This window comes from Rhinolophus hipposideros, assembly GCF_964194185.1.
Source record: "Rhinolophus hipposideros genome assembly, chromosome: 23".
NCBI lineage: Eukaryota > Metazoa > Chordata > Mammalia > Chiroptera > Rhinolophidae > Rhinolophus > Rhinolophus hipposideros.
In genome coordinates, this window is record NC_138069.1 from 44,725,315 (window position 1) to 44,747,927 (window position 22,613).

General features: G+C 63.3%; 2 protein-coding genes across 5 annotated transcripts; one reads left to right on the forward strand and one right to left on the reverse strand.

Moving 5' to 3' along the window:
* The first annotated feature begins 728 nt into the window (after positions 1 to 728).
* TMEM184A (transmembrane protein 184A) lies at positions 729 to 8,078 on the forward strand. 2 transcript variants are annotated; one of them, XM_081035559.1, is made up of 9 exons: positions 729 to 894; positions 1,531 to 1,758; positions 4,278 to 4,443; positions 4,956 to 5,046; positions 5,148 to 5,223; positions 5,318 to 5,409; positions 5,701 to 5,870; positions 6,395 to 6,592; positions 7,287 to 8,078. In XM_081035559.1, the coding sequence occupies exons 2-9, from the start codon at positions 1,531 to 1,533 to the stop codon at positions 7,544 to 7,546; spliced, it is 1,281 nt and encodes a 426-aa protein (XP_080891685.1). In that variant the 5' UTR covers positions 729 to 894; the 3' UTR covers positions 7,547 to 8,078. The 2 variants fall into 2 exon arrangements, with proteins under 2 accessions (XP_080891685.1, XP_080891686.1); XM_081035560.1 differs by lacking the exon at positions 4,278 to 4,443 and having other exon boundaries at positions 4,972 to 5,046; positions 7,287 to 8,076.
* A 2,441-nt stretch (positions 8,079 to 10,519) lies between these two features.
* MAFK (MAF bZIP transcription factor K) lies at positions 10,520 to 22,361 on the reverse strand. Of its 3 annotated transcripts, none has more exons than XM_081035086.1 (3): positions 22,147 to 22,361; positions 14,176 to 14,255; positions 10,520 to 13,299 (listed from the first exon to the last, which is right to left on the reverse strand). In XM_081035086.1, exons 2-3 carry the CDS (start codon positions 14,209 to 14,211, stop codon positions 12,880 to 12,882), a joined length of 456 nt encoding a protein of 151 aa, XP_080891212.1. In that variant the 5' UTR covers positions 14,212 to 14,255; positions 22,147 to 22,361; the 3' UTR covers positions 10,520 to 12,879. The 3 variants fall into 3 exon arrangements, with proteins under 3 accessions (XP_080891212.1, XP_080891213.1, XP_080891214.1); XM_081035087.1 differs by lacking the exon at positions 22,147 to 22,361 and adding an exon at positions 14,918 to 15,114; XM_081035088.1 differs by lacking the exon at positions 22,147 to 22,361 and having other exon boundaries at positions 14,176 to 14,372.
* Between the last annotated feature and the right edge of the window lie 252 nt (positions 22,362 to 22,613).

Below are 22,613 nucleotides of genomic sequence, written 5' to 3' on the forward strand. Positions count from 1 at the left end.
TCGTATGGTCCAGGGCTGCGGGAAGGGCTGGGCGGCACAAAGGGCCAGAATGTGCCGTCTCAAAACAGCACAGAGCAAACAGCCTTGCGGTGTGCCATGGCGGCATGGACCCATTCCTAACCAGAGAGGGGCCAAGACACAAGTTGAAGCCCCCACCCCGCAGTCACCTCCAGACCCTGAGTAGGCGAGTTGCTCCGCAGGGATCTCCCACGTGGGGCTGACCATGGGGCAGGTGAGTCAGACCTCCCACGCAGGGCTCAGCATCCCATCTGTCACTCCCCATCCCCCCAAAAAACAGATGTTTCCAATGCACCTCTTGGGGACTAGGCTTTTTAAATTGGGGTGAAATTCTCATAACTAACCCATTTTTAACCCATTTTTAAAGCATTTAATGCAACCTCAGTGTGCGACTGCAACCTCATCTCCTTCCAGAACTTTTCATCCCCAAATGGATACCGTGTCCATCCTGTAGTCACTTCCCGTACGCCCGCCCCCCAGCTTGGAGCCTGCACTGTGAAAGCTTCCAGCGCAGCTCGGCCCACTTTGACCACCACAGACCCCCCCACACCTGTGTCAGGCCCAGGCGGCAGCTGCCTGGCAGGCAGGTGAGGGCACCTGGCGGCCAGCAGGTTCCTGCAAGCCAGCTGCCGCTGAGCAAACCAGGGAGGGATAGAGTGTCCACAGCGGGAGGGGACAGCTCTGCTCCGCCCCCAACTGCTCAACCCCTCCCTGCAGCCAGGAGCTCCGGTGGGCCACCCTCCACAGGCCTGGTACAGCCTCCAGATAGCCGCTGTGTCCCCGCAGGGAGGGGACCACAAGCCCACACCTATGACCAGCCAGGCTTCCCTGAAGGCCGGCCGCCCAGGGCTGGGCCAGCAGCTTCCTGCCTGAGAGGTAGGCGCTGGGCCCTGTGCCCAAGGCTAGACGGAGCGGGGAGGCCGGGACGGGGCCAGGAACGTGGGAGAAAGGAGGTGCCCAGTGCCCCAGCAGGTTGGTAAGTGGCTGAGAACAGGCATGTGGGGCTACTGGGAGGCAAAGCTGGGCACCCAGTCAGGAGGGTCCCAGGGAGCCTGTGGGTGTCAGGCTGCTCCCCTGCATCCCCTGCTGCTGCAGGCTGTGCCAGTCTGGCCTGCTCCCCAGGCTCCGGCCCAGGCAGGCCAGGCAATTAGGGCTCCCCCATTTCCCCAGACATCTTTGGTCCCTAAAAAGTGGGCTCCCCATAAGCCCAGAGCACCAGAGGTGAGGACTGCCCAGGTCATAGTCGCCCAGGTGGCTGAGCCCCAGGAAGAAAGCAGCCCCGCCCCAGGCCTTGGAGCCCCGTCCCTATGCACAGAGGGCACTCAGGGTTGCTGGGAGTCAGAGGAAGTGGGCAGAGCGGACTCCCACAGAAGGGACAGCGACCAATGCCAGGGTAGCCCTGGGCGTCTGCTGGCCGGGAGGGGCCCTCCCTCCACATTCCCCTGCCCTTCCAGGCTCTGGGCTGCTTCCAGCCTCCGGGACACCTTCGGTCTCTCCTCCCTGCCTCTGCAGATGACTAATGCCTCAGGGCTTCTGGGAACAGCCGGTGCCCCCCTGGTGTGGGCAACCTGGCCGCAGCCCAGGCCCCTGCCAGCCATGCCCGCTGTGCCCGCCAGGCTGCAGGTGGACCGTGTGGGGAACAGCTCCCAGGGCACCTCCCAGCTATTCCTCACTACTGCACTGGCCCGCGGTATCTCGGGCATCTTCGTGTGGACCGCCCTGGTGCTCACCTGCCACCAGGTAAGCCCTCATATCTGCATCTCCCTCAGGACCTCACTCTCTGGTGGACGTGGCTACAGCTCATCCTGGCTCTGCTGGGATCGTGGGGCCTAAAGCGATGGCTTTGGTGCTGACATCAGAGGCTGGGCTAGACAGAACAGTGCCAGGGCCTCTCAGAGGGCATGGCAGCATGTGGAGGGGGGTGGCGCCCTCTCCAGAACATGGCAGGAGCAGCTGGGCCTGAAAATGGAGGTCTCTTCCAGGCAAAGAACAGGGCCCTTCACCCAGTTTTTCGTCAGCCCCTGAGCCTGTTCTCTGAGGTCAGCAGTATTGGTCCGTATCACAGATGAGAAGACTGAGGCTAAGAGAAGTCAGGGTCTTTCCCAGGCTCTTGTAGCCGGGAGAGAAAAGGTCCTGCTTCTTTCAGAGGCATGGCACTGCAGGAACCCTGAGAAGGCTGGTGAGGACTTGGACTTTGTTCTATAGGGAGCTGGGAGCAGGGTCTGAGCGTGGCTGGAGGGGCCGCCCCCTCAGACCTCTCAGGAGGGAAATGGGACAGACGCAACGTGCTGGCATGGAGCAGTCACAACTGGGGAGATGGGGCAGCCCCCCAGATGGAGAAGCACCAGGTCCAGCAGCAAGGAAGAGTCAGGGAACGGGCAGCAGGAGTGGGCCCCAAGCACAGGGGCCTGGTGGGGGGGGTCCTGAGAGTTCTCAGCATCACAGGAAGGCACAGAAGGACGTGGCTACCCTGGAGAGGCCACAGCAGGGGTGGGAGGCAGGAGCTCACGGCAGGCCAGGGAGATGGCCGCCTGGACTGGAGGAGTCAGGACAGACACAGGAGGGGCCTTGAACGTCAGTGTGGGGGTGTGGCCTTCAGCCAGCGGTGCCGGGGACCCAGAGAAGGCTGCTGAGGGGAGCCATGAGCAGAGCTGCCCTGGCACTCGCCAAGGGAGTGGACTGGTGGGTGAGCCCAAGGCAGGGGCCAGTCAGGAGCCTGGCAGGCAGGGAAGTCGGTGGCCCTCTCAGTCAGAGTCACCTGCTGTGTGGCCTCAAATAACTAGATATAATGTAGTCACGACAAGTGTGTCAGGGTGGGCCAGGTGAACAGAAGTGCAGCTGTGGGGGCCACCAGGGAGGACTGCCTGGGGGAGGCAGTATTTGCACTGTCTTACCCAGCTGCCCTCGGGCATCTGAATAGGTGGACTGGACAGGTGGGTGGCATGTTTGTATTTGCATGGAGCCACGCCTTAGTGCCTGCTGGCAGAATGGTTTTAGGTCGATGTAGGCTGTGATTTGTAGGACAAGGAGCAGCAAGGGGGACAGGCACCCAGCATCCTGGGTCGGGCAGTCCCAGTGCCAGCCAAGTCTGGACCTTGGTCTCCCGCTCTGTCTAACCTGGACCTTCTGTAACTTGGGGACCAGCCGTGTGTGTGTGTGTGTGTGTGTGTGTGTGTGTGTGTGTGTGTGTGTGTGTATGCATGCTTCCTGGGGCCCCATTGCCTGGATGGGCTGAAAGAGACACTGGGCTGCAGCTCCCAGGCCCCACGGTCACCCTCCACTCCCACGCGCCCCCACTGCCAGGCCTCTGCCTATCCAGAGCCCAACAGGACAGACAGGGACACAACCCCTCACTTTAGGAGAGGACAGTGGTTTGCCAGGGCCACCCAGCCAGGCGCTGCTACCAGGAGCAGAGTTCAGGCCTCCTAGTGGCTGGCCGTGCTGTGCACTGCTCACTGAACTAACTGGGCAGTGAGCTGCTGATAAGGAGCCTGTTCCCGAGGCCAGCCTCCCTCGTGCTGCACCCAGGAAGCTGGGCACACAGGCCTCTGCACACTCCTGCTCAGCCGCCCTTTGGCCGCCTCCTTTCCACCTCTGCTCACAGCACTCAGGGAAGCCTTCCAGAGGTGCTATGAGACCACAGCCAGCCACCTAAGCACCCGGTTCCCCAGTGCCTTTTCCTCTTAAAGCCCCTGTCACTTTCTTCATATTCTTGTAGAAAATGTAAAAAATCTAGAAAGGTTTACAGACAGGCTGTCATAACCCGTATTTCCTGTCATCCAGGAATAAGATAGCACTGTCTTCCCTTTCATTTTGACTGTGTGTTTGCAACATATGTGGGGTCCTGCTTGGCTTGTGGGCCTGACGTTTTCCTGGTGCATTCTATGGGCACATCCCCGTTTTCCCGGCCGTGTGACACCCCTGTGCGTGGGGCTGTGCCATAGTGTAATCAGACGGCCACCACGCAGTGTAGTGTTCCCTGTGTCACCAGGACAAACCCTCGGATACACACTCCTTCATCTCCGAGTGAACCTCCATTGGGGTCAAAGGGTACCATCCCTTTTCATGTCCCCGTGGAAAAGTGACTGCCTTCTGGAATGTGTGTGCCGACGGGCCGTGAGTGCCCCTGGGAGTCTCCTTGGATGAATGAAGGAGCCCATGCACGCGTGAGCTCCGGGGGGTGGGCGCCCCACCGCCGGGGCAGCAGCGCGGGCGGTGGGCGGAGGCCCCGAGCCCAGCCCGCCCCCACGCGTGCGCAGATCTACCTGCACCTGCGCTCCTACACGGTGCCGAGCGAGCAGCGCTACGTCATCCGCCTGCTGCTGGTGGTGCCCGTGTACGCCTTCAGCTCCTGGCTCAGCCTCCTGCTCCTGGGGGGCCACCAGCACCACGTTTACCTGGACGCCCTGCGGGACTGCTATGAAGGCGAGTGTGGCGTGCCTGCCTCCACTCAGCCACTGTCAGCGGGGTGGAGGCTGGAGCGGGACCCGGGAGGGGTGCCCGGGGCAGCGGCCCTCCGGGCCTGAGTCTGGCTCAGCCAGGGCCTGTGGGAGGGGCTGCCCCACGCCGGAACCAGTGGTGCTGAGGGGCAGCTGCTGGACACGGGGTACAGGACTCCCAGGCTCCCAAGTGGGGAGCTAGGGCTGCAGCCGGGCCTACCCAGAGCAGGGAAGGGAAATGGGGCCCCGGACAGGCTGGGCGGGACGTCAGAGCCATAGTGACTGCTGTGGGGCGCCGCGGTGTCACGTGGTCCCAGAGCCAGGCTGGGAGCCCCCAAGAGGGGGAGTCCTGCAGTGTCACCTGAGCCTCAGCTTGTCCTCCGTGACGCCAAGGAACTCTGTGTAGGCCAGACGTCGGGGGCGGGGAGCCTCCCGCGGGCGGTGCCCGTGTGGATGCCAGGCTCATTGCTGCCCACCTGCCCGCCCTTGGCTCCACAGCCTTCGTCATTTACAGCTTCCTGAGCCTCTGCTTCCAGTACCTGGGGGGCGAGAGCACCATCATGGCTGAGATTCGAGGAAAGCCCGTCCGGTAAGCACCTCTTCCCAGAGTCCCCGGCCCCTCAGGCCCAGGGCAGCGGGCAGCCTGGGGCGTGTCCACGGGAAACATGACTCAGGGACTTGCACACCCAGGTCCAGCTGCCTCTATGGCACCTGCTGCCTTCGGGGCATGGCCTACTCCATCGGGTTCCTGCGCTTCTGCAAGCAGGTAGGTGGGGCTTCTGGCCACCCTGACCACCCGCACTGCCCAGAGTACTGCCCCTCCCAAGCCCTCGCCCCTCACTCCCCTCCCCCACTCCCAGGCCACGCTGCAGTTCTGTGTTGTGAAGCCTGTCATGGCCTTGGTCACCATCATCCTGCAGGCGGTCGGCAAATACCATGATGGGGACTTCAAGTAAGGCTGGCAGGGAAGGGTGGGCCTAGCTGGGAGCACACGAGAGGTTGACAGGCCTCCCCTCCTCTCAGGACACTGCCAGGGCGAGGCCGTACTGGCATGCAGACCCAGAGGACTGGGGCCCTGTCACACGTGTGCCCAAGGACACCAGGGCTGTGTGGCCCGGCAGCGATGGGCTCTCCCCAGTCCCACTCTGCAGGGGGCTGGGTCACTGCTGGCACAGCTGACGGGGTGGGGAGGGCACACGGAGGGGGGGGCCCAGCCTGACCCCAGCACCTGCTTGTGTCCCAGCATCCACAGCGGCTACCTCTACGTCACCCTCATCTACAACGCCTCTGTCAGCCTGGCTCTCTATGCCCTGTTCCTTTTCTACTTCGCCACCAGGGAGCTCCTGCAGCCCTTTGAGCCTGTCCTCAAGTTTCTCACCATCAAAGCCGTCATCTTCCTCTCCTTCTGGCAGGGTGAGTGGAGCTGCTGAGCCCAGGGGACCTGGTCCCAATTCCATCTCACCCTGAGTGCCCTCAGGCCCAGCCTCAGTTTCCCCAGCTGTAGCATAGGTCAGTAACGCAGCCCTCTCCATGGGAAGCTGTACAGCCTGGGCGCAGGGCTAGCCCATTGTGGGTGGCGTGACAGGCAGAGTGGCAGAGGAGCCCGTCCCCACGCTTGGCAGAGGACAGTGAGGGGTAGGCCCAGGTCTGGAGTTGGGGAGGTCAGGGTGACATGTGGGGAGTTCTTGGATATCCGCTGTGCCCAGACCCCAGCTTTGGAGGCCCCTCTGAACCTCAGGCCCTGCTCCGTGGAACAGGACCCCGTGGGCAGGATGTCCCAGGCCAGTTGTGGGAGCCCTGCAGATGCCTGAATCTCAGTCCCCACTCAGGTCCCCGTAACCCACAAGGCTGGCGTCAGTGGGATTTCTGGCTGGAGTCAGCTCCAGTCCAGACTCTGATCCAGGGCAGGTGCCTACATGGCTCTCACCACCCCCTAGGAGTGCTGCTGGCCATCCTGGAGAGGTGTGGGGTCATCCCCGAGGTCCAGGTCCTGGACGGGAGTCGGCTGGGGGCCGGCACACTGGCTGCCGGCTACCAGAACTTCACCATCTGCATAGAGATGCTTTTTGCCTCCATCGCCCTGCGCTACGCCTTCACCTGCCAGGTGTACTCAGAGAAGAAGGATAACTCGCCAGGTATGCGGGCCCTGCCAGCTGGGGGTGGGGCGTGAGCAGCTCCTGCACCAGCACACAGCTACGGGGGGCGGGGGGGTGGAAGATGGCGGCCTCTGGCGCTCTTGGAATATCTCTCCCCCACATGGGCCCTGGGAATGTCAGCTCGATGAACAGGGAGGACCAAGCCCCGGACAGGTGCCTGTCTGTACCTGATTCAGGCAGGCTGGCAGCAGAGGCTGGTGGTCTGAGCTCTGAGATGGCTGGACCAGATGTTGGGCCCCAGGGCCCCTGCAGTAATGGGAGTTGGTGCCACTTGAGCCTAGGGTTCCCCGCCCACCACACCCAGGTGCCTGGTCTGGCCTGACAGAGTCAGGGGCAAGGGCTGGCTGGTGCTGGCATCCCTAGTGAATGGCCTACTGGGGCAGAGATGGCCTGCTCCGGCCAGCCTCAAGAGAAGGTAGGAGCCAGCCAAGGTGTTCTTTCCTGCGGCCCCAGTCTGGGCTGGGACAGCCCCAGGTGGAAGAGCTGGGCTGGCATTTGGGGGTCTTGGGAGTCCCCCTGCTAGCCGAGGCCAGGAGCTGGAGATGCAGGAGCCCAGCCCTGGGCAGCCCAAGGCGGGCAGCAGTAGGCCATGTGCCAAGGCTGAGGGTACGAGGTGGAGAGGCCCCACTCACTCCCACATGTGCCGCTCACCCGCCCGCCCGCCTGCCCGCAGCCCCCACGGCACCCATGCAGAGCATCTCCAGCGGCCTGAAGGAGACCATGAGCCCGCAGGACATCGTGCAGGATGCCATCCACAACTTCTCACCTGCCTACCAGCACTACACGCAGCAGGCCACACAAGAGGCCTCGGGGCCTGGCCAGGTCAGGCACCCGTCCCCCAGCACCCACCCCAGTGTGGCCGGTGGGTCTGGTGGGGGCAGGAAGAGTCACAATATGGAAAAGAGAATGCTGATCCCCTCGGAGGAGTTGTAGGAGGGCCGGGTGGTGCAAGCCTCTGCAAAAGGACAGGGCCCCTCGCCCACCAACCCTCTTGCCAAAGGTCAAGCCTCTCCCGGGAGTCCCCCTGCCAGGCCTGTGCAGCCCACTCTCCATCCTGCTTGTGCCAGGTCCGGGAGAGGGCACCTGAGCTTATTAGCTCAGATGGCTCAGAGAGGCCTCCCTGGACAGACAGATCCCAGGCTGGGCAGCTGCAGGGAAGGACAGCTGGGGGGGAGCAGTGCAGCGGGCCTGAGAGCACTGGAGCTGTATGTGTTGCACACGGGCAAGTCTGCACAGGCTGCAGGGGCCAGGCGACTCCGCTGGGCCTGGCTGTGGCCCTCCTGGGTCCGTGGGAGAGGACCAGGGCTGCTCCATACACCTTCCAGCCACAGAGAGCCCTGACCAGCCTCCAGCACAGGAAGGGGGCCTGATATGGGTTTGGGGGTGTCTGGAGCCACCAGTGGTGCAGGCAGGGCTTCTGGTGACCCCACTTATTTATACATAAACACCTGGGTTTTCTAGTGACTCTCGTGGCCTCTTTCTGCGGTGTCGGTGCCCTGAAGGATGGAGTGGGCTGAGGTGGTCAAAGGAGGCCCCCTGAGCTCAGTCTGGGTGAGCAGGGAGGGCCCCCGCTCCGAGCAGGGCAGGGCAAGGAGCTCTCCGAGAGACTGGGTGCCCTGCTCTGTGCCACCTGCAAAGCGGGCACACGCCTCCCCCTCGGAGCCTGTTTCCTCCATGGGTGGGCCTCATGCCAGCCCCGCCCACGGTGATCCTGAGGCCACATAAGCAACGCCCAGAGGGCGCGGGGGCTCGGACCGCCTCTGTCCTGTCCCTCTGAGTGCCAGGCCATGCCCGGAGAGCTGGGACAGCTAAGTCTGGGACACAGGCCCTGCCCTCCAGAAGCGAGATAACATGGGAGGGAACAGAAGCAGCCCAGCTGGGGGTGAAGGGGGCCTCCTGGAACACCTATGGTCTGGGTGTCTGGGTCACCTCATGGGAGGGGCATTGCAGGAGGATGGCAGGGGCAAAGTGTAACAGCGAGTTGCAAGTCTTGGTCCGTCCTGTGTGTCTGGGCGCTTGAGCAGGGTGGGGTGGGAGCGGCACAGGGGAATGGGCAGCAGGCTGGGCACCAGAGAGCCCGCAGGCATGGAGGCCCAGCAACCACTTCTCCCACCCTTTGGCCACCTGCTCCCATGTCATCAGGGAGGGGGGGAAACACACCAAGGGTCTCAGACAGAGTCAGCAGAGTGGCACCTGGCCAGCAGTGTCCCCAAGAAGTGGGGTCCCTCCTGCCCTCTTGCTCCCTGGGCCTGGGGACATGGGACTCAAGGCCAGCAGCCTCTCCCAGGGCCAGCTGGCTGCCTGATAAGATAGGCCGAGCCCCCCCCAGTGTCTGCTGGGAACTCCCCCTCCTGCCTTATCATGCCCTCTGCAGCTGGCAGGCCCCCAGTCGGGCCCCCGCGTGGCTCCCACAGCCAGGCCACCCACAGCTCAGTCAGCAGGTTTGGGAGAAGGCACAGCACTCCCTGAGGACCCGCTGACCAAGGAGTGAGGTTTTCTGGAGGCTGCCGGATAGAGGCAAGATGCCAGCCTCAGATGTGAGGGGTGTGTGGCCCCCCCAGACCCCTGCCCAGGCTGGGACCCCTCAGGGGTCTGAGTTGCCCAAAGCTGTGCACACAGAGGGTAAGAGGGCTCCTGGCTGCAGGGCGCCGTCGGGCCAGGCCTGTGCATGGGGACAGACAGCCCTGTTGGGCTTGGTGCTTTGCGAAGGAGAGCAAGTTGGCGTTTTCCAAGCAGTGTGCCAAGGACTGGGCCAGGGTCCTCATGCACACGTCACCCTCACGATAGCCCAAGAGGTGGCCAAGGCCAAGGGAGGCTGAGCCACTTGCCCGAGGTCGCAGAGACAGCCAGGGGTGGGCCAGCTTCACAAAGTCCAGCTCGCCCCTTCCTGGCCCCCGTGACATCTCTACCTGTGGACAGAACAAAGTACTGCTGTGAGGAAAGCTGTGGCGCCCAGTGCTCCTGCCTCGTGCAGGGGGAGCAGGGCCACAGAAAGACCCAGGGGGCTCCCTGGGCCTCGCCTTCCCGAGATACCACGTGCGGCCAGGAATAGCCAGGCAGACAGGAGTGGCTTGTTCTGGCATTAGTGTTCTCATCTGTGAAACGGCCCCAGTGATTCACCCCAAGAGCATTTAGGTGGCCCGGGGAGCCCAGCCCGGGGCTAGGATCTGTGCCTCCCTAGCTCACAGGCAGCTCCAGGCGTGGTGCCACTGTGCTAAGAAGTCCATCCCCATACTGGATCGCAAAAGGGAGTTTGAGTCTCGGAGAGGGAAGGAATGGACCAGGTCACGCAGAAATCAGGGGCTGGGACGTAAACCTGCGTGGCTGGTACTGCAGCTCAGGCACAGCAGGGCAGGAGGGCTGGCCAGTTTCAGAAACCCTGAAATGCAGGGCTCACTTGCAAGCCTGACCCTCCTTCAGATCCATCTGGCCCTGGGAGGGGCTGTGGGGGCTGCTCACCATGGAAGGGCAGACTGGGATGGGGCCCTTGGTTTGGCTTTTGGGGGCAGAGTGGCTTGCTTTGCCACCCTGCCGGGCACTCCGCTCTCTGCCCCGCTCCCCAGGCCAACCCCAACCTCCTGCAAGCTCATCTTAGAGCCCCAGCAGACAAACCAGGTGAGAGGGCTGGCCCAGCACTGGGTGCACCCTGCCCTGGGGCCCAGGGGCGCTGCTACCTGCAAAGAACAGGCCGTGTCCACGGGCTGGGCATCCTGGTCAGCGCAGAGGGGGTTCTCAGAATCCTGCCCACACCCAGAAAGTGATCCCAGCTGTCCCCTCCCACCCCGGGGCCGTCCCCACGCAGCACCTCGTAGCCTGGGAGACCCACTCAGCTACAGTGACGGAGGGCCGGGCAATGGGGTACAGCACTCAGTGGCCCAGAGCACCAACCACAAAGTGAGATGGAGCTGAAACCAGAAAACTCTTTATTGCAAAGGTACAAAAGCATCACAGCAGAGATGTACAGCAATAAATTAGCTGGTGGCCGTGGGGACAGGGTGGGCGCGGGGCACGTGCCCTACAAGCGAGGGCCACCACACAGGGTCTCTTCTCAATAATTTATATCATGATAAAAGCAGCACAAAAATAAATATTGAAATGAAACAGCTGAGCGGCTGGAGGCAAAGGGAGACAGGTGCTGAGCTCAGACGGAGGCCCTGCCACGGGAGAGCCAAGGGCCCGCGTGCTTGGGGAAGGACTCGCGACCTGAAGCACAGGTGACAAAAACAAACCCACACGACAAAGAGGCCCTTGCCTTTTCTCTTAAATAAAAAACTCCATATATTAAATTGTGACAATGAAATTCCAATGATCTGAAAGGAAAAGAGGAAAAACATGAGGGACTGCGCCTGTCTGTCTGCCTTCCGTGGCCCCTGGTCCCCGGAGAGGGGGCGCCCTGGCCCACAGCCCCTGGCAATAGACGCTCACTCGCTCCGGTGATGGGGGGCCCAGGCCCACGCTCGCCCGCCTGTGTCCCGAGGGCCAGGGCACTCTGGGAACCCAGGTAGCCACCAAGCAGGACACCTGGCCAGGCCCCCAGGCCCAGGGGACCCAGTGCTGTCAGCGGGACCCTGTAGGAAGAGCAGGACGACGACAGGGGAGCTGGAGGGTGCGCAGGGAGCTGCCAGCCGGCTGACATGGGACATGGGACTGGCTGATGAATCCCACTCCCACCCAAACTGCGGCTCTGCTCTAGATTTACAGTATCAAACAGGAAAAAGGTACAAAAACTCTGTACGATAAAATGTGTATATACTTTTATATATATATATATACTTCTCTCTCTTAAATATCTCCCACGGCCCTTACTGATATCCAATGTGGATTACGTACCACGGCTATGGCACCGACAGCTTCCTTTACAAAGCAGGACTTTGCTCTGCAAGGACCCAGCGCCTTCCCCCAAAGGCCCAGTCACCTTCTATCCCCTGCCAACAGATGCAGAGGCAGGACGGAGGAAGGCCTGGGGACCATCTTCTGCCCCCTCCTTTGCAGCTTGCTGGGGGTCTCACTGGGGGAGGGGGGCTGGAGCCCAGCAGCCTCGGGCCAGTGGTGGGGCTGGGTTTGCAGCTCACCCAGCACCTTCTCAGGATGGCAGAAAGGGCTGGGGCCACACCTGGCCACACGGGAGCCCCTGCAGGAGCTCTCCGGGAAGGAAACCCCAGCAAAGGTCACCAAGGTCATCAGGGGCTCCAAGCGCCCGAAAGGGCAGGTGAAGGCCCCAGGCGATGACGGAGCACCAAGGAGACAGAGTCCGAGTCCTCTGTGCTGACGGTGTGCCCAGGAGACCGGTCCGCACGCCCTTCCGACCCGTGCCCCCCTCATCCTCCACCCCCACCTGCCATCCTGCTCTCCTGTCTCCTCAGCAGCAGGAACAGGGTGCCACCCAGCATCACTGCTGCTCCTGGGACTAGGGGCGACCTCACACCTATTCCACCCAGAACGTACTCCCCTTCCCCTCCGGGCTGGCGCCCCGCTGCCCCCTCCATGCGCCAGGCTCCACCTTCCCAGGACTCCGGGCTACGGCAGGGTGCCCACGACTGCTCCCTGCTGGAGACCTCCCTCCACTCACCCCGACACTCACGGATGATTCGTAACACTTATGCGACTCTCACACAGACCCCCCAGGGAAGCAGCTGCTTCTCCAAGGCCCCCAATACTGCCGGTGCCCTGGTGTGACGGAAAGCACGCCCCATGTGCACGTGCACACACGCACCCACGCAAGAGCCTTCCTCCTTTGGCTTCCTGGTATGGCCTCTGGCTAACGCTGAAGCAGGGTCAGGGTATGTTCTGACACCAGGAACGAACGGCTCCTCCTGGGGCACCGGAGCTCAGTCACAGCAGCGAGGGGGCTTCTGGGCTGGCTGGTGGACCACGGCAGGGGACAGAGGTGCTGACACGTGATGACAGGCTGCTTACGGGAGGGGTGGAAGACGGAGCCCCTGCCATTGGGCCACAAGGCCAGGAACCTTCTGAGGACCTTCCTTCCGCACATCCCGACTCCCCTGGTGCAAGACCCAGGCCTGAAGCAGTCTGGAGAGAGCTGGCAGGGCCCAGAGGAAGGCCGGTGGTATGGTGTGTGTGTGTGTGTGTGCGTGTGGGGAGGCGTGCGGCACACGGGCTCACGAGACCCGACAGTTCATCCGGCACCCACAACCGCGGCCGCACCGGGTGCCCCGCCGGGGTCTGCACTTCGGCTCGGGTGTTAAGGGTCTGTCCCCATGGGACCCTGTCAAGCAGGAGGTCCACCTGGCGTTCTGCCTCGAGCACTAGGAAGCAGCCGAGAAGGGCACGGAGGGGGACTTCACAATGGTGATGACGCTGGTGGTGGCCACCTTGGTGGGCGTGACGGGCCCGCGGGCCACCGTGCGTGCAAAGGTCTGCAGGGCCTCGTACTTGGCGCGCAGAGCGTCCAGCTCCAGCTTCATGCTGGCGTTCTCCGACGCCAGCTTCTCCACCTCCTGCTGCAGCTCCACCCGCTGGCGTTCCAGCTCCTCCTTCTGCGTCACGCGCTTGATGCGGCAGCTGGCGGCGTAGCCGCGGTTCTTGAGCGTGCGCCGGCGCTGCTTCAGGCGCACGACCTCCTCCTTGGTGAGGCCCCGCAGGTGCTGGTTCAGCTCCCGCACCGACATGGACACCAGCTCATCGTCGCTGAGCACCGGGGCGTTCTCGCCCGCCTCCTTCTTGACCTGTGGGGCCACGCACGGGGTCAGCGCCGGGATCGGGCTGGGGCCGCAGGGGCAGAGGGGTGGCGGGAGGCCGCGCCGTGTGACCGCAGAGGACGGCTCGGCTGTCCACGCGAGAACGCACCCTGCACGGACAAGAGCCTGGCTCCAGGCCGCTGGCCCTCGCTCCTCCACCAAAGAGTGGGGACAGTCACTGTGGGGTCCCTTGACATAGTGCACACGGGGCGGGGGCATCAGCTACACCGGCCGTTAACTGGTCACTGTTGGCCACCCAAACTCTGCGAGGCTGCAGCCCACGTGTGCCCCTCTGTGCCTGGTGCAGGGCTGACACAGGCGGGTGAGGGACAGCAAGGCGTGGCAGCCCATGCTGGGCCTGGTGGGACGGGGCTGCACCGACCAGGGCCTGGAGACGCACAGCCCACAAATACACGGAGATCCCCACTCTGCTCGAGACCAGAGACAGTGGCCCGAGGGCCACGCCAGCCTCAGAGGCTGAAAGGGCCAGGGAGGCGGCTCAGGCAGGGACAGTCAGGACCAGACCCCGGGAGCTGGGGGCCACCGCTCACATGTGCCCTGCAGGCAGGTCTGCAGGGCCAGGGCCGTACTGCCCATACCTGGGTGCCAGGGTGAGGACGCACCTACCGCACCACTAGCCACACAGGAGTCACCCCCTGGACATCAGAGCTAGTGTCTCCCAAGGCCATAAGCCCTGACTGTGTCACCACCTCTCTCAGTGAACCGTCCTCCATCCAACACTCCCCCACCCTGTGCCAGTTAGCAGGGTTTCCTTCCTGACACTCTGAGGGTGGTCCTGGCAAACAGGGGCTGCCAGGAAGTGACAGGGCAGAGACAGAGCCTGCCCACTGCACCCCCGCTTACCTTTAATGCCTTGTTCGGTTTGGGATTAGTCGTCATAACCTGGGCACAGTCACCCGGACAGAACTGCTTGGAAACTGTAACTAGAAAACCACAGAACACAGGAATGAGCGTGGTGAGGTCCACCGAGCTGGGGAAAGGGCATGCCGCATCACCAGTGACCCGAAGAAGGTCCCCACTGCAGCGAGGCTCTGAGGAAGCTCAGCTCCTCCTCCCTTCTGTCCAGTCACGGTGCCCAAAAACCAGGCAGGCCCCCGCCTATCGCGAGGAGCTTCCCCAAGGTGGGCATCCTGGCCAGGCCTGGGCCTCTGCCAAGGGAACCCAGGTGCATGCCCAGCCGCACCCCCCACTCCAGCATCAGCCCACGGAGTGTCCCCACCCCCCCAACCCATCCTGTGCTGCAAGTGCCAGCACCTAGGGGTGCCGGCGGGCGTGAGCAGCTGTTGCTTCCTGTTCTGACCCTCCGCGGAGTTCACGCGTTTGCACCTGTGAAGCACAGGATGCCATGTCAAAGCGCCCAAGTGCGCCCAGCAAAGGCCTCCTGAGAACGACCGCACCTGCCACCTGAGGAGCTGCGGGCCCGGGCAGCACCTGTCCTGGCAAGAGCCCTGTCCTGCTACCCCTGACCTAGCCTGCCTCTCCGACAGAAAGGGCCCCTTCGGGAGACCCTGCCCTTGCCAAGCTCACCCCAATGGGAGGGCCGGTGGAGCCCCGCCACCCGGCCCCACCCTCCCGGCAGGCCTACCTCTGCCAAGGGCACTGCAGCTGTGACATCACCGCCTCCACCTGGGCTGCCCCACAGCCATGACCTGAGGCCCAAAGGGTGGGCGGGGGCTCCCTACAGCAGCCTGGGACCAACCAGGGGGACCGGGACAGGGAGGTGGGGAGCCGCGGCCACGCGAGCTCATCGACTGTCTGGCGGGAGCTGTCCCCGCCGCCCGCCAGCCCCACCGCCCGCCCTTCTCATTTTCGCGTCTGCATTGTGTCACACATTCTAATCATTCATGAAAAAGCCAGCCAAAGCATCCCAAGCATGATTCCCCTCTGATAGTTGCCATGGCGACCTTGGGAAGTAGCCAACCTCTGGTGGTCGTCATGGAAACAGAGAAGCCCACAGCAACAATGGCTTTGGGCTGAGAGTGCAGACATCACAGGTTGTGGGACAGTAAACAAACCCCTCGTGCCCCAGCAGCTGGGGGGCAGGGGGCACAGGCATCAGACTCACGGGTACACTGTGTCGTCAGTTTACAGGGTCAGGGTCTGCCTCCGGTGTTCCAAATACCAGACAAGGTGAACAAAGCAGAGGGAGCAGAGAAACACACCCAAGGAGGGTCCTTGGGCCCCAGACACAGTGCCGCATCAAAGCCTGCATCTTAGGGAGAACCAGTCTCCGGCTGGTGGGTGGTCTGCACGCTGCCCACCCTCGTTCACAGCCCCAGGACACTCGCTGTACTGCCTCCCAGACCCCCTGCCCACTGGCCCTGCCTCCGATGCCTCTGTGGGCCCGCTGGCCCCTCACCACCAGAGGGTCTCAGCACCCAAGCTCGCAAACCCCTTGTTGGCCCTTGTGCCACGGCCAGTCCTGGACGCTAAGGATGGGCAATGAGGGGCAGGACTGCTGCAGGGCCGGGCCGGAGGGCTCCACTGCACCCTCACATGGTTCCACACGTGTGCCCAAGATGGACAGGCAACAGTTTGGGGAGATGCTCGCAGGGAGATGAGAGCTGCTTCCCGACAGTAGCTGGACCCCTGTCATCTGGGGGGGCCCAAGTGCCCCACTGCCCGTCCCTCCCTTTAGTGCTGAGGTCCAAGACCCCTGGGGAAGCCAGCGGGGGGCTGGTGAGAGCCATGAGAAACTTTTCCACATCCAGCAAGGAGGGGTGGCGGGTACCATTCCAACTCACAAGCCGGTCGGGAGCACGTCAGCGCATGAGGGCCGGGAGCCGCCAGGCATAGCTGGCCGGTGAGTCACCAGCTGTTTACAGGGCAAGAGCTCACATTCCCACAGACCCGGAGCCCCGCCCACCCGAGGACCCGCTCGGCTCGCTGGCCTGCCGGCCCGCCCGCCCTGCGGTGCTGCTGGAGGGAAAAGGAAGGCCCCGGGGAATGAGGGGCCTCGCGTGGACCCCGACAGGCTGCTGGGCCTAGAACCTGCTCAGCCGAGTTAGGGGCCTGGGGGCAGAGTTCAGGGCAGGGACACCTCCCCTGGGGACCTGCAGGGTTACCCCATGGCAGGATGTCCAGCTAACCTTGTGGGCTTGGCCCCCTTTCCTCCGCCACACCCACAAGGTCAAGGCTGAGCCCACCCACCCACCTCCACGGGCTTCTGGGGGCCCAGGACCCCAGGTGAGGAGCCCAGGCAGAGACTCGAGAAAGGGGCCCAGTGGTTCCCCCCGGGTCTGAGGGAGGAGCACCCCTCTCTGTACGAAGGACATCATGGTGGGATCTGACGTCAGGACCTGCCTTTAGCCCTCACGCCTTCAGTTTAAGGACAGGAACTGAGGCCTGAAGGCGACCGTACATAAGCAGGGGTGCTGGTCGTCATCATCTCCGTATCAGATTGGGGAGTAACCCAAACCCTCTTCTCTCTGTGCGTCTTAACCTCCTTCGGAAGGACTGAGGGATCAGAAGCAAGGGGCCCCAGGGTCCTGTCCAGCTTCCAAAGGCCTCAGCTGGGCCAACTGGGGATGCCGGCACAGACCGACTTGGGGCTCTGTTCCCAGCCCCCCAGGGACTCCGGGCCTGCTCCAGGAACCCCCAGAAGAACCAGAGGACAAGGGGAGAAGGGGCGCCTGCGGCAGGAGCAGACACCGTCCCCGGCTCTGTGCTCCGACACCCCCCACTGTTTCAGGCACATCACCCCTTGGCTTCTGCCCACTTTCAGGGGCCCACTGCACCGGTCTCTACCAACTGCTGGAAGACTCGGCAGTCCCCTGGCCCCCAGCACCCGGCAGCCCACCCGGGACCTGCTTCCTGCCTCTTCCATGAACCCAGCACGTGGACAAGAAAGGCATCGTTACTTACCTCTACCCAAACTACGCACGGTACACATAGTACTGACCTGAAGTCACCTCAAACGGTAGAAGAACAACAGCTTTGGGAAAGGTTCAGAGAAGAGTTCTGTGAGACAGTTTGTAATACCCCTGATTTTAATACAACCGTCCTAAACACCATTTGAAAACCACTGAACATCGGCGACCTCCGCAGCCCCCAGAGCACACAGGAAGAAGCTGGCCGGCATCCAGGTGGGGTTAGAGACAGTGGTCGTGAGGGGCCAGGCCCGGCCAGCGCGCCGGGCCTGCGAGAACGCCGTGAAGTCCACTGCCCCTTCCACTGTGGCCAAACGCCAGCATTACAGCATCAGCAACTGGTCAGCACCAAAAAATGCCCTTCCGGCAGCTTCCCGTGAGGGTGCTCCGGGCACTGTCCCACGTCCATCAACAAACAAAACTGCAGGCACGCAGGGAGCCCGCATCCCAGGGCCAGGCTGGGACCCCAGGAAGGGGGGTCTGCACTGCCGCTGTGACGCGCACCCACCTGAGGGAGAGTAACAGCGTCACCTCCCACGCCCTGACGAAGCTGATCCAGAGTTTACAGTCAGCACTCGCCACGTGGCACACCTTTTAGGTGATTATTCCTCTAACTGAAGAGGTTGGTTTTCACCCCAAAGCGAGCAACTTCATTCTGATGTACATCTGAGCAAGGTTAACAGGAAAGACCATTTCCTCTAAAAGAAAAGGAAACGCACCAGCAGCCCAGAGGGAGTCACCTCCGGTGACTGCAATTTGGAATAAGTTAGGGCGCCGGGCGTCGTTCCCCTCTGGGCCCCGTAAGAACGGGGCAGGAATTCCACCCCAGCGTACCCCGGAGGGCAGGGCAGGGAGCCCGGGCTCCACAGCCCAGGACGGCCCTTCCAGGAGGCAGGTGAGCTGGAAGCCAGGGTCTCAGACCCCTTCTGGGTCACTTTTCGCTTTAGAACTGCCAGCAAACACCGACTGCTCGCCCACTGCTCTGCCTCAGCTCATCTGGGGCAGTGTGCAGCCCTGGCTGCCCGGTGTTCCCCAGCCCTTGCTGGGCTGAGCCCAGGTTCAGGACCCCAGGGGGACATTTTCTGCATCAATAAAGCCAGGTGGCTGAGGGAAGCATGACCCCACCCAGACAGCCCTAGGTCTAGAGAATCCAGCAGAAAAGGAGGTTTACGGGTTCAAAGGGCTCCAGTTTTTACCGAGATTGAACAACCAGCCTCCCAGCCTAGACCGTGAGCCTCCTGCAGGTAGGAAGCAGAATCCGGGGTTCAGCATGGGTGGGCTCTCAAAATTACTGTTCCTGTTCAGAGGGAAGGCAAGGCGGTGGCCAGTCCTGGAGCCTGCCCATCACCCTCCCATTCTGGAGCACCGCGTCCATTCTGTTCTCCCGGGTCTCGGAGAACGGCAGGTCCAGGAAGAAGGGGCAGGGGCAGGAGGAAGACCAGGGAGGGAGGGAAGGGGTCCCGTCCTAGGGGAGTAGGTCCCGACTCCAGGTCACAGAGACCGGCTGATTCACCCTCACCACTATGGTGTGAGGAGGCGGAGGGGCCATTTTCACAAGTGACCCAAAGCCGAATGCCCCTGCCAGTTGCTGGCCACACACATGGTGGCGCCGACACAGCAGGCACCTGTCAAACAAGCACGTCACCCAACTGCAGACAGCTCGCAGAGCCAGGAGGGCTCCCACCACCCACCCACTCCAGACACCATCCCACAGTGCCGCACTGGGCTCCCCACCAGCCCGGCCCACACCCAGCATGCAGGCTGCCCCTGGCTGGCTGCCCTCCAACAAGATAGGACTGTCTGCCGGGCTTGGAGGACATCTGGTCACCTTGCCTTGCAGTTTGAGGAAGCTGTGTCATCCTGGCTACATCCAGAGGTGACTCAGGCGGCTGCTGGGCTGATGGCAGGCTGAATGCCACACCACCCTGGCCGGCTGTGCCCTGGCCCCTCGCTCCTACCACCCAGCTTCTGGCTACACCTGCTCCCCTCACACCCCTGGTGGTCCTCCTGCCTCGGTTCCCCTACAGAATCCTGTGCATCTCATGCCGCCCAGGGTTTCAATCAGCCCAACCTCCACGTCCAGACAGGCTCGTCCCCTGGAAAACCTGACGCCCTACACCTGCCTCCTGTCCTGTGTCTCCCGCTCATGTAACCACGTTATTCCAGCTCCATGTTATTCACCCAGAAATCACCCCCACGGCCTCTCCTCTCCTTCCACACCCACTAGCTGACCCAGGCTACCTGGCCTTGGCCCGAGTCTCCCTGCTCCAGCCCTGCAGCACTGCCCCAGCTCAGGTCCCCCCCCCCCCGGCTTCTCCCATCTGGACTCTGATCTAGGTCCCCCAAGTGCAACTCCCACAGGCAGGCAGGCAGAGGGACCCCCTCAGTGTCTCTCTTGAGCCCTCCCACTCCTCTGGCCACCTATCACATTCCAGCCCTCCACCTCTGGCTTCCTAGAGCCCCCCACAATCTGCGCTGGGCTCCCACCCTTCTTCCCCATCGTCCCCTGCCCTCCACACCTCCAACTTTTGCCTCATAAGGAGCCCCCCCGCCCTCCGTATGGTAGGGGTGCCCTCTCCCGAGCACACATCTGGGGCTGCACCAAGACCAGGTCCTGCATGGACAGCAGGGGACACTCATACCTACACTGCCCCCCCACTCCTGGCAGATAAAAGGTTTGCTGTGTAACAGGTGTGTCAGCACTGCACTGGAGGGAGGGAAGGGCCTGGGGGGTAGCTTCCCTCCCAACACCTCTGTGCCCCCCATGCCCAGGCACCCAGACATCAGCACAGAAAAGCAGGCAGGGCGCTGCCCGAGACGCGGACTCCACTGCCATGGACCAGGAGAGGAAACCCTGGGCTCGGTTCCCTCATCTACAATGGGGTGTGATTCCCAGGTTAGTCCACACCTGCCCTGAAACGCAACAGCTTTCAGATGACACTCGGGCTCACTGCCACTGTGAGAAAGAGGAAGCATGACGACTGTGACTTATGAAAAGCAAAAGTAAATTCAGAGCAATGCATCTTCCACTAGCGGAGAGCAGGGCTGAGGTACTGTTTACGGCGCTGAGGGGCAGCCGCACACATCGTTCCCAGCTGGCCGGGACTCCAATTCCCGTGTGGACCCAACCGAAATCCAGAAAGTCCACTCTAGAAACCTTTAGACTCAGGAACAGCCAGGCTGCAGGCAGGGCTTCTCCCAGGTCGCCCCAGATTGTAAACAAATGCTCCCACACCACAGAGTCCCAGAGTGAAGGCACACACAGCTGCCAACGACGAACGGCACCGAAAGCCACCACACTGGCTCACGGCAGCCTCGGGACTGGAACACAGCAAGCCCTCCACTCGGTAGGACCCCAGCTCCCCAGTGGCCTCGATTCAACTCCCCTTTCAGCAACCACCTTGAAAGTGCATGACGCTGGACTTGGAAGAGGTCCCTTGAAGTCCAGCTGCGTTCAAGCACAGAGGCCGACACGCTCACTTCTGGGAGAAGCCTCCCTTGTGTTTTCAGTCAAGACATGCTTTATTTTGGAAGGAGAGTCTAGCTTTAGGCCATAAGGGCAGACCCCCTCTATGGAGCTCCAGCTCGAACATTCCTACTGGGTTACCTGGGGAGGGAGGTGATTGCCAAGCGCCTCAGCTACCCGCAATGCAACAGGTGGCAGGTGTGCCCCACCCACCGCAAGCCCACCACTCCCTTCCCAGACCCCCCCACTGGCTCGGACTAATACTTCTGTGAAAGCTCCATTCCCCTGAAGGACACAGGTTTGGAGTCCGGGCTCAATGGCCAGCACACACCACGTACAGCTGCACTTTATCCCGACGCCTGTGTGGCGATCACAGTAACGGAAAAACCTTACCAACGCCAAAAAAGCGATGGGGGGGCAGGTGGGCGGCCAAGCCACCAAACAGAAACCCACTGACTATCACGCTGTGTTGGGCAAGCACCTGGCCAAAGAAGGTGGCTGGCCGCGCGCGGGCCAAGTGCTGAATGAACTGTCGGGCGGAAGATCCCATTTCTGCCCCGCCACCAGGACTGTGTGAAAGGTAAACAAGAGTGTAATCATTAACAAGACCAGAGCACGCAACTGCCAGCAACCACCAGCACCAGCTGCCCAGGATGCGGGCAGGTGTCTGGATGGAAAGACTCGGCGACCGCGTGAGTGACAGTCCTACCAGGGACGGGGGGCGTTTGCTTCTCCTGGGAATCACCACGTATTTCCCGTGCCCTCCCCTCCGCGGCGCCGGCGAAGGTGTGGAAGCCGCCGGTCCTGAACGCAGCAGCAGCACATTTACAGTCGGAGAAACCCCATTCACCGATGAGAAAAACGAGAGGCGCGGGCCGCGGCGTCGGGGGAGTGACACTTGCGCCCCGTGCCCTTCCCCCCCGCTCAAACTTCCCGATGAAGGCCGCCCCTGGGGGACCCCTGGCCGGTCAGCTGCTCAGAACGTGACCCCGGCCCCGAGCCCCCGATCGGCCCGGCTCCGCCGCGGGCACGCCGGGAAGGGGCCGCAGGGCCGGCCGGACAGCACCCCGGCGCGCGCAGGTGCCCGAGGCCGAGCGGCCCCGCGCGACCACGCGCACCCTGCACGTGGCCGTTTGTTGGCGCCCTGGCCTTCCCGCCCCGGACGGGTCTCGGAGGGTAAGGGCGGACAGGCGGCTCGGGAGAGGGAGCTGGGACGCGCGGGCACCCACCCCACCGTGTCGAGGCGCCCACCGCCTCCGGGCTCCGGCGGGGGGCGGGGTGCGCTCCCGGCCGCGAGAAGGAAGGCGACCCCGGCCCGCGCGGCGCGCTCCGGCGGCGCACCTGAGCGCAGGTGCGCGGGGCCGCCCGGCCCGGGGACTCGGTCCCGCCCAACTTGGCCGAGGGGTCCCCGCGGCCGTGACTCAGCGGAGCGGCCCCTCCGCGCGCCCGGCCCACCCCGCCGAGCGCGGTGCCGCTCACCTTGTGTGGAGCGGGGCCGGCGGGCGCGCGGCTGCTACTCGCGGGCACGCGCTCTCGCGCTCGCGCTCACCCTCGCGCTCCCCCTGGGCCGCCGCCTCCGCCGCGCGCTCCGGCTCCGACTTCGCGAAGAACAACAAGTCCCCACCGCCACCCGCCGCCAGCGCGCCCGCCCGCCCGGCTCCCCAGCATCTGACACCGCTTCCGGGATCGGCGTCGGGCGCGTCACGCCGCCCCGCCCACCGCGCGCCGCCGCCCCGCCCACCCCGCCACCGCGCGCCTATCGCCCCGCCCATCGCGCGACAACGCCCCTCCTTCCCGAGGCCCCACCCCCTCGCAGGCCCTGCCCTGCCCCGCCCCGCCCCGCCCGACCTCGGACCCGCGTGGGGACAGCTGAGTTCGCTCCTCCAGGTCCTGCGGAGTCGGGGCGATGGGAGCTGGTGGGGTGGCCCGAGCTCCTTCAGAGCTCA

Coding starts and splice junctions, on each gene's coding strand:
- TMEM184A (XM_081035559.1), top strand. CDS start 1,531: ATGACTAATGCCTCAGGGCTTCTGGGAACAGCCGGTGCCCCCCTGGTG. Junction 1,759..4,277: donor TGGTGCTCACCTGCCACCAG/GTAAGCCCTCAT, acceptor ACGCGTGCGCAG/ATCTACCTGCACCTGCGCTC. Junction 4,444..4,955: donor CCTGCGGGACTGCTATGAAG/GCGAGTGTGGCG, acceptor TTGGCTCCACAG/CCTTCGTCATTTACAGCTTC.
- MAFK (XM_081035086.1), bottom strand. CDS start 14,211: ATGACGACTAATCCCAAACCGAACAAGGCATTAAAG. Junction 13,300..14,175: donor AACCGAACAAGGCATTAAAG/GTAAGCGGGGGT, acceptor GTGGCCCCACAG/GTCAAGAAGGAGGCGGGCGA.